The 9,617-nt window shown below is 29.7% G+C and overlaps 1 protein-coding gene across 1 annotated transcript; it reads left to right on the forward strand.

Annotated features, from left to right (window-relative positions):
* The first annotated feature begins 3,683 nt into the window (after nucleotides 1–3,683).
* On the forward strand, nucleotides 3,684–9,182 carry LOC101492269 (glyoxylate/hydroxypyruvate reductase HPR3-like). The gene is made up of 2 exons (XM_004510844.4): nucleotides 3,684–4,228; nucleotides 8,512–9,182. Exons 1-2 carry the CDS (start codon nucleotides 3,776–3,778, stop codon nucleotides 9,037–9,039), a joined length of 981 nt encoding a protein of 326 aa, XP_004510901.1. The 5' UTR covers nucleotides 3,684–3,775; the 3' UTR covers nucleotides 9,040–9,182.
* The last annotated feature ends 435 nt before the right edge of the window (nucleotides 9,183–9,617 follow it).

Below are 9,617 nucleotides of genomic sequence, written 5' to 3' on the forward strand. Positions count from 1 at the left end.
TGTTTTTTATGCTAAGCTGCCTCAAATATGTTATGATTTTGCCTGATTATGTTCTGTTCTAAAATCTGATTCTATTTTGTTCTGTTCTGAAATCTGATTATGGTATGATTCTGCCTGATTTTGTTCTGTTCTGATATCATGTGTTAATTCTGTTATGAAATCATGTGTTAATTCTTGTTATTCTTATTGAACAATGTATGATGGTGAAAATATATTTGGAGTTAGTAACATCAACCACACAGGAGACAAGTTTGTGGTATCACTGGAAAATAGAGAATGTTCATGTAGGAAGTGGATGCTCACTGGAATTCCCTGCTGCCATGCAGTTTGTTGCTGCAACTTCCTAAAAAAAGATCCAGAAGACTTGATTCCAACATATTATAGGCGAGAGACATATGCGACATGTTACCGACCTGTTATTTGCCCAACAAATGAATAAATATATGGGCTCAAACTCCATATCCTGATGTCTTACCACCACCATCAAGAAGGCTTCGAAGAAGGTCCAAAAGGTCAAGGAACAAAGATGGCGATGAAAAAAATAAGGACTCGACAATGATTAGTAGGAAAGGGATGTCAAGTAAGTGCACCAACTGTAAACAACCTGGTCATAACAAGGCATCATGTCTAAGCCAAACCCAAGAAAGGCAGACTCAAACTGAAGTTGGTCAAGCCCAAACTGAAGTTGTCCAAGCCCAAACTGAACCTGTTCAAGCCCAAAGTCAAGCTGCCCAGACCCAAGCCCAATCACAACCTATCAAAACCAGAGGAAGACCCAAGAAAAACCAACCCACACAATCTGTCAAACGCAGAGGAAGACCCAAGAAACTACAATTTGCACAAGGTCAGTCCCCAGCCTGCACAACATCAGTCCCAACCTGCACAAGCCCAGTCCTAGCCTGCATAAGCCCAGTCCCAGCCTGCACAAGCCCTGTCCCAGCCTGCACAAGCTCAGTCCCAACCTGCACAAGCCGAATCCCAGCCTGCACAAGCTCAAGCTCAAGCTCATTCAAGCACTTTTAGACCAAAGTTCAAAATATGGAAATTGTAATATTAGGATATGTCACTTTTTGCTAGTTTATGATCAATTTATCATCACTTTTTGTTAGTTTATTTTAGTTTATGATCTGTTTATGAACAATTTTGGTTGGTGTATGATCAATTTATGAACAATTTTTGTTGGTGTATGATCAGTTTATGATCACTTTTTGTTAGTCAAGCACTTTTTATCATTTTATGATCACTTTATGTCATTTTGTACCACCTGAAACAAAATTATGGATTATGAATGAATGAATTATGCAGGAAATGGTTTATGAACATTGTATGCCATTTTGTACCACCTGAAACAGGAGATGGTGATTTTCTGATTTTCTTTATGAATTTGTAACAAGAATGCAGAAAAAAATTACATTAATAGTTTCAAATTCAGAGCTTGTTGAATTTGTAACAAGAATGCATAAATGTAGAGCTTGTTGAATCTGTAACAGGAATGCAGAGCTTGTTGAATTTGTAACAAGAATGCAGAAAAAGTTGGCACTGCCATTGAAGATGATGATGCTAGAGCCTTAATGTACCACCTGAAACAGATTTATGGATTATGAATAAATGAATTATGCATGAAATAGTTTATGATCATTGTATGCCATTTTGTACCACCTGAAGCAGAATTATGAATGAATGAATTATACAGGAAATGAATTATGAATGAAGCAGAATTATGGATAATGAATTATGCATCTCAATTCTGATTTTCTGAGATTCATAGCACCATGTTGACTTTCTGATTTTCATCAATTTAAATTTAATGTTTAATAATACAGCTGCAGACAAATCAAACATTATATTGAGAGTAATAATTAAAGAAATAACGACCAAGAACATTGGAGCCACAATTGATGCAAAAGAAAATTACATTAATAGTTCCAAATTCCATACAACAAACTCTATCATAACTACATACTTACAACAAATCTACTACATCAACCTTAAGAAAATTACATCTACTACAATAAGCTCATTTTAGAGCTAAGATCAACAATAAAACAACACATGCTACATCAAATAAAACGCATAAAAATAGCAGCAACTTTATCTTAATAATGATTGACTTGTGATCTCCATGCATCTTCAAAATGACATTCCTAAGAGTCATAATCTCCAACTCCTTTTGGGGGCACTCTAATCATTGTGTATGTATCTGTTGTGGAGTTCTCTATTGTGTTTGAGGAATATATTCTGAATCCCAAACAAAGTAATTGCATCTACATTCAATATCATAACTCTACAATTGATGAACAAAGACAACATCAATAACAAATCAACAAGAATCGAATAACAAATTTCTAATTTGAACCAAAAAACCATAAATCTAAAACCCTAATATGAGAAAACCAGTATGAAAAACAAAATCCCAAAATCCAATCTAACAACCTCAACTAAAATATCGAAAACCATAAAGGTATTGTTACTTACCACAAAATTCCTACAACTCCAAAACCTTCTTCCTCTGTTCGAACCCCCTTTTTTCACTGTGCGCATCACGGGTTTCAAACCACAAGCACAATTTGGAAGCTCATGAATTCCATTAGAAACGAAAGAACCATAGTTATAGGACTGTGTATTTGACCCATTTGAACATGAGGCGCCCATGGATTTTGAGTTTTGGGAACCGTGAATATGATTTTTCATGGATGGAAGAAGAAAACGAGAAGAGGATCAGTGGGAGAAGAGAATACCAAACAAAGTATTTGGAAATGTGAACGAGAAGAAAACGGATGAGGAAATTTGTTAATGTTGCCTTAACAGAAACCCACTTAAAGGGTAAAATTGAAATTATTTCAAAAGATAAAATACTGAAATAGGAAGAAAAAAAAAGTTAAAGGACTAAAAGTTATCTGAAATTAAATTAAAGGACCACGAATGTAATTTAACCTTCGTTTACTCACAAAAAGTTTAATTCAATTTTTAGTCTCTTTATTTTATCACATTTTCACAAAAATAATTTTACAATTTTAAAATAAATTTTTCTGTTTCATCGATTATGATATTTATAGCTTTGATCATAACCTATATTGTATTAGCTCTAAACCGGTGATTTATTGTCCTAATAGTAAATTTGAAGAAAAAAATGTCAATGTCACAGTAAAAAACAACCATTTTTAGGCTAAAACTGCAGTAAATATATACATTATAATCAAAACTGCAGTAAATATGATAATTAAGAGATCAAAAAATTTAATTTTAAAGTTAAGAGACTATTTTTGTTAATATGGTATAATAGAAGAACAATAATTATTATTTTTATAACAGGACGTCTATATTAGTTTTTTTTTTATTGGTGAGGATCGATTAATATTGAAGTAATATATTTGTGGCAATCAATCAATATAATTGATTTGATTTGTTTTCTCAAAAAAATTGATATTGAATATATCTTTAATCAATTAATTTATATGACTGTATTCAATACTGAATTGTTGTGTGCAATGATCAACAAGTGTACAATTTTTTAAATGTAAGAAACATTTTTTTTATTTGATATAGAAATAAATAGATTAATAAATTAAGTTATACGACTGCATTTATTATTAAATTGTTGTGTTGCAAAATAAATTAGAAGGTGACATGTGTAAAATTTAAAAATGGAGGAGGAGTCGTTTTTATATATAGCACAGATTTATTCGATAATATGGTAGTGCTACTGCTAGCCACACTTTTGGGCTTTGAGGGTCCAAATTTATTTCCACCATAAAAAGAGCTTAAAGTGTATTAAATGGGCGAAGAAAAGCTTCCAAAAGTGCTTGTTCTTGGTCCACCAACGTGCTTCTCAACCCTCCAACCACTCTACTCTCACAAATTCAATTTCCTTGACCTCAAAACCTCAGGTCTTCCACTGCACCAATTTCTGATTTCCCACCGCCACCACCCTTCAACAATTCCCGCCATTTTCTGCAGCGCCGCTTACTCCATTACCGCCGATGTTCTCGGACTTTTCCCGTCGCTCCGCCTCGTCGTCACCTCCAGTGTCGGAACTGAACACATCGATCTTCACGAGTGTCGTCGTCGCGGAATTCAGGTCGCCGGTGCCGGAGGGGTTTTGTCGGAAGACGTGGCTGATGCTGCGGTGGCGTTGCTGATTACCGTAATGAGGAAAGTAACGGCGGCAGATCGATATGTAAGGACGCAGGACCGTTCTGACGCTTGGGATTTCCCCCTTGGCTACAAGGTTCATATTGCATTTTAACTATTTTTATTTTCATATATTTTATTTTATAAACTTTTAATCCTTATAAAATTTTATGTTTAATCTTTCAAAAATTTTATTAAATTTTACTTTTAATTTTTCAAAAAAATTTATTATCTTTAGTCTTCAAAAAGTTTTAGTTTAGTTTTTAATTTCTGCATTTAATTTAATTTATGTGCATCTTTTAACTTTATAAATGAAATTTGCACTCATAATATCATAACTCTCTTATATGAATTTATAATTTTTTAATAAATAATTAATAAAAAAAAATTTACACATAATTGTAAGATCGCGAGTTCGAATACATGTAAAAGATTATTAAAAAGTTTGCATGATGCTTTGAATAAAAGGGAGGATGAGAATAATCTTTTTATAGGTCTTAAAATAAAATTTTAAAATTTTTTATAAAAATTAAAAATTATTTAATCATTTTATTTTATTTAAGATATCTATTTCTTATTCATTTTATTGCACTATATCATTTTGTGTATCCATAGAAATAAAGATCTTGTTAACAAATAGGGGTAGATAGGACATATGTCATATCGTGCCATAGAGGTAAATAAAAGTATATGACATGCCAGGTACTTTAATATTTTTTTTACATGTCAAAACTTAGATTTTGCAAAGCTTAATTTTGCTTGGTCTATTTTGATCGCTATTATCAAATGGTCGAAAGTAATAAATTTTAAATTTTCAAATAGTTTAAAATATTTCTAATGAAGTATTTCTATATTTAGTTTTTTAACAATTGTCTTGAATTTGTTAGCATTTTTCTAAAAATAAAAATTGCAAGTGCAATAGGCTTAGCTCAAATAATAAAAAGCTATGAGAGAATCTAATATGCTGGATGCAGGTTGAAATTTGCAATACCTAATCCCTTTGTTCTTAGTATGTATAAGTTTGATGGATATATTTTTATATTTTGGTTGTGGTAGATGGAAGAGAGGGTAGGAAAAAAAATATTTTTAAGTTTTAGTGTTTGGTTCAATTTTTGAGTGGAGAAGAGATAGAGAGAGAGGCAAAATCTCTTTAAATCCTATTTTGAATGGATTCTTTATTCTCCAATCGAGTTTTAAATATTATTAATGGAAATCAGAATTATTGATAGTCAATCAGAATTACTTGGCTATGGACACACACCACAAGAATTTTCTCTGTTTTTTTTTATTTTTATTTTGGTTATGGTATAATAACTCCTTTATGAACAATTTTTTTGATCAAGTACTAATTACAATTGACTATATCATTATTGATGTACAATATGAAATTTCTCTATACTACTATATTCTTGATAGTTTGCCTTTTAAAATATTGTTGTAATTTTAATTTAATTGATTCAATTATTTACAACTTTAAGAAAATTTATTACCTTTAAGAGACTATGTTAAATAGTTATATTTTATCTAACTTGTTTAATTTTATGTTTGATGAGAGTATTAAGAATGTTGAAATTTTTAAAATTTGAGTTAAAGTCTTTTGCCATTTCAGGAAAGAATTACTTGTGTCAGAGTCTTTATACTGAAATTTATTTAGATGTAGAGGGTATAGGGAGATACTATCAAAGAATGCAATAAAACAAATAATCAACAAAAGGCAACAAGTCATTCCTTCATCACCATCTTAAAAATGAATATTTTACTTTAAAACATCCACTTGTCCTTTTGAATAATTTAAAATAAAGATATAAGAAAAAAAAAAACCCTTATTCTCCCAATAGGTTGTTATGACTGAACGTATTTACATTTTTTAAGATTTTAAAATTTTAATTGTATATAATTTCGTGGTATTGAGAATAGCTTCTCAACTGAAGTTGTTCGGAGAAAGGTAACTAATGACAATATGTTAAAAAAAATTCTCTACTTTACACGTATGTGATGTGCTTGTGCAGCAAATAATATTGATTTCTCGTCTTCTTGTGGCCAAACAAAATAATAAAATTTTAATGAAAAGTTATGAGATTCGTTAGTAGTACCGCTTCATTCCCATAAGTGAATGTAGCAAGACACGATAACTATGGACAAACTTGTAGTTGTGATCGTGATCATAATCGCAGTGGAAATTTTAAAAACTCATTTTTTATTAAATGTTGATTTGGTTGTTTATCCGAAAGGAAAAATAGATCACCTTATTAGAGATTGAAGTGTCAAGAAATAAATTATAGACATAAATTTTATTATTATTATTATGAAAGTAAGAGTAATTTATTATTATGACGTTTCCATCTCCAAATTTTTTCTTTAGATTATCAAAGAAATCACCTACGCTAAAATGAATATGATTCATATCACTATAATCGAAATCACATTGCTCTTTGTCTTTGATTGATTGTTGATAAAAGTCAATAAGATGCTTTATGACAAATACAAGACCAATGATTTTTGCCTCTACACGATAACAAACATTTTCATTAGTTTTGCTACTTTGTTCACCTTTTCTTTTTTCATTCTTTTAGAAAAAATATCCACTTCTAGTGAAAATATGAGTTTTTAAAATTTCCACCGTAGAATAACCTGACCACGAGTTTGTCTATAGTGATTGTGTGTTATACATTCACTTCTCAGAACAGAGCAATGTCCATGAAAAAAATCTCATTGTTTTTCATTAAAAGTTCATAATTTTGCTCGATCATAAGCAATTAAGTCATAATATTTCTTAAATGTCTTTTCTTGTTATTTTTTAACATATCTTCATTACTGACCTTTTCTCTACTCAACTTCAATTGAGAAGTGATGTTGAAGACCACATAATTATATGCAGTTACTGTTTTAATATCTTGTAAACATAATTACTTTCTATCATAACGAGCTTTTAAGAGAATAATAGTTTTCTTTATGCTCATATCTTTCTTTCAAATTGTTCCAAAGGACTAGTGGATCATCCTTTATTGTCATATTCATTTTTAAGATCTTCGTGTAGATTAGTTTTTGCCTTTTGTCGATTAAATATTTTATTTTCTTCTATTATAGTATCTCTATTGCCTTTTATATTTAAATAAATTTTAGCATTCAGAACTCAAAACAAATAATTTTTTTTTCTTCTGAAATGTCGAAGAAACTCAAATTTTGAAGTACTCGACGTGCTTAATATTATTATCAAATTGTAAAATTAAATAAGTTAAATAAAATACAACTAATAAACATAGTCACTCAAATCTATGAATAATGGAAACTATTAAATTAAAATCACAGTAATATTTAAAAACTCAATCTAGATTGAGAATATATTTCTATGGAGAAATTCCATATTTTATACTAATAATGATACAGTTCATACACAATAAAAACATGTTATAATTAAAATATAATAACTCTATTCATAAAGAGTTATTATATGGTAAGCGAAATAAATAGAAATTTCTTGTGTTGTATGTCGATAACAAAATAATATGCATCCCTTTAAGTGACTATCAACAATTCTAATTTCCAATAATAATTTGTTACAAATAAATTGGAGAGTAAACTATGATAAGCCATTCAAAAGTTTTTACTCGATTGACAGCCATTGACGGATTCACGTTATGGTGATTAGGGTAGCTGCCCTAAATATGATTAAATCATTTTGTTTGTAAAAAAACCAATTACACAAAGGTATATGAGAAATTTTTTAAGAATGGTTTGGTCACATACATACAGGAAAAATATTTCTAATTGTATTTTCATTAGTGTTGAAAGTTTAAAAATAGTCAATTGAGAGTGAAATATGTTTTTAGTCTCTCTAAATATATCAACTTTTATTTTTAATCTCTAAAAAATTCTTTAAACTTTGATCCTTTTAAATTTTTTGTTTTTAATTTTAGTCTCTACTTTTTTTACAAGAATTTACGTCATATTTTCTATTTGACTTTTTTTGATAACATGCTATTATTAAAACTTTAAATAAATTGCGGGTAATGGTATCAAGTACTTCAACAAGAGCCCTAAGGACGCTCGTTAAGACACCAAATGAAGAAATATTATTTGAAAAGTAGTGTATTCAACACTTCAAAAATATGATTTCTTAACTAAAAGTACTTAGACTTAATTGTAGTTTTGTTCCTTTATTTTGATCAATTTATCGTCACTTATTTTAAAATCCAACAGTTTTAGTCCATCTGTCATATTTTTTAACTAATTGTAAAGAGTGATTTTATATATTTTAAATGATATAGCACATTATATCGTGATATAGAATTATTTTCGTAAATTGAGTAAAGTAAAGTAAGATGACAAAAACTGCAATTAAATCTAAAATAGAATGTTTTTTATATTTCAATGTTTCAGTTGTCAGGAAAACGAGTTGGAATTGTTGGATTGGGAAACATTGGCATGGAAGTAGCAAAGCGATTGGAATCATTCGATTGCATCATCTCGTACCACTCTAGGCATAAAAAAACAACTATTGCGTACCCTTTCTATTCCAATGTTGTTGATCTTGCAACTTCAAGCGAAGCACTTGTCGTATGTTGTGCACTAAATAACCAAACACAACACATAATAAACAGAGATGTTCTTTTAGCATTAGGAAAACAAGGGTTTATTGTGAATGTTGGAAGAGGTGGTCATATTGATGAGAAACAATTGGTCAAGTGTTTAATAGAAGGAGAAATTGGAGGTGCTGGTTTGGATGTTTTTGAGAATGAGCCTCATGTTAATGAAGAGTTCTTTACAATGGATAATGTGGTTTTATCTCCACATTCAGCTGCTTTTACTGTTGAAGCTACATTAAGTTTGAGTGAGCTTGTGGCGGGGAATTTAGAAGCTTTTTTCTTAAATAAGCCCTTAATTAGTCCAGTGAAGTTGGTTGAGTGATTGATTCTCTTGTGAGATTAGATTGTTTGTACTTAATGAATAAATTCATATTTGATGCATTTTATGAATCTATAAGGATCTACTCTGTTTTTCAATTACTTCATGTAATAAAATTGAGCAATTGTTTTGCAGTTTTTTTAAAATTTACTTCCGACCAAAATCCTTCTCTTTATAACATGTCACGCAATAATCCCTGAAATAATGATTCTTAAGGCATGAATGACTATTATTTTTGTCTTTCAGAACGTTGTTTGGTAGCGATGGAAATGTTTTACATAAATCTTTTGATGGAGCTTCGTCTCAAAAATATTCAGCTTTTGTACCTCCTCTTGTTATTAAGGTGTAAATAGATAACCTATACTTTTTTATTTTGACAAAAAAAACTTTTATTTTAAATAAGTAAAATTGAAGGTAATTTTGTAAGTTTTATTTTGTTTAACGGTTTAGATTGTTAATCTACCCTTTATGTTGCAATCCTATATTACTAGTTTACCCCAACTAAAAATGAGGGGATATAAATTAACAAATTTTTGATATATATACATATATATATATATATATATATATATATATATATA

Source organism: Cicer arietinum, chromosome 7 (genome assembly GCF_000331145.2).
Source record: "Cicer arietinum cultivar CDC Frontier isolate Library 1 chromosome 7, Cicar.CDCFrontier_v2.0, whole genome shotgun sequence".
NCBI classification, from domain to species: domain Eukaryota; kingdom Viridiplantae; phylum Streptophyta; class Magnoliopsida; order Fabales; family Fabaceae; genus Cicer; species Cicer arietinum.

Coding starts and splice junctions, on each gene's coding strand:
- LOC101492269 (XM_004510844.4), top strand. CDS start 3,776: ATGGGCGAAGAAAAGCTTCCAAAAGTGCTTGTTCTTGGTCCACCAACG. Junction 4,229..8,511: donor ATTTCCCCCTTGGCTACAAG/GTTCATATTGCA, acceptor TCAATGTTTCAG/TTGTCAGGAAAACGAGTTGG.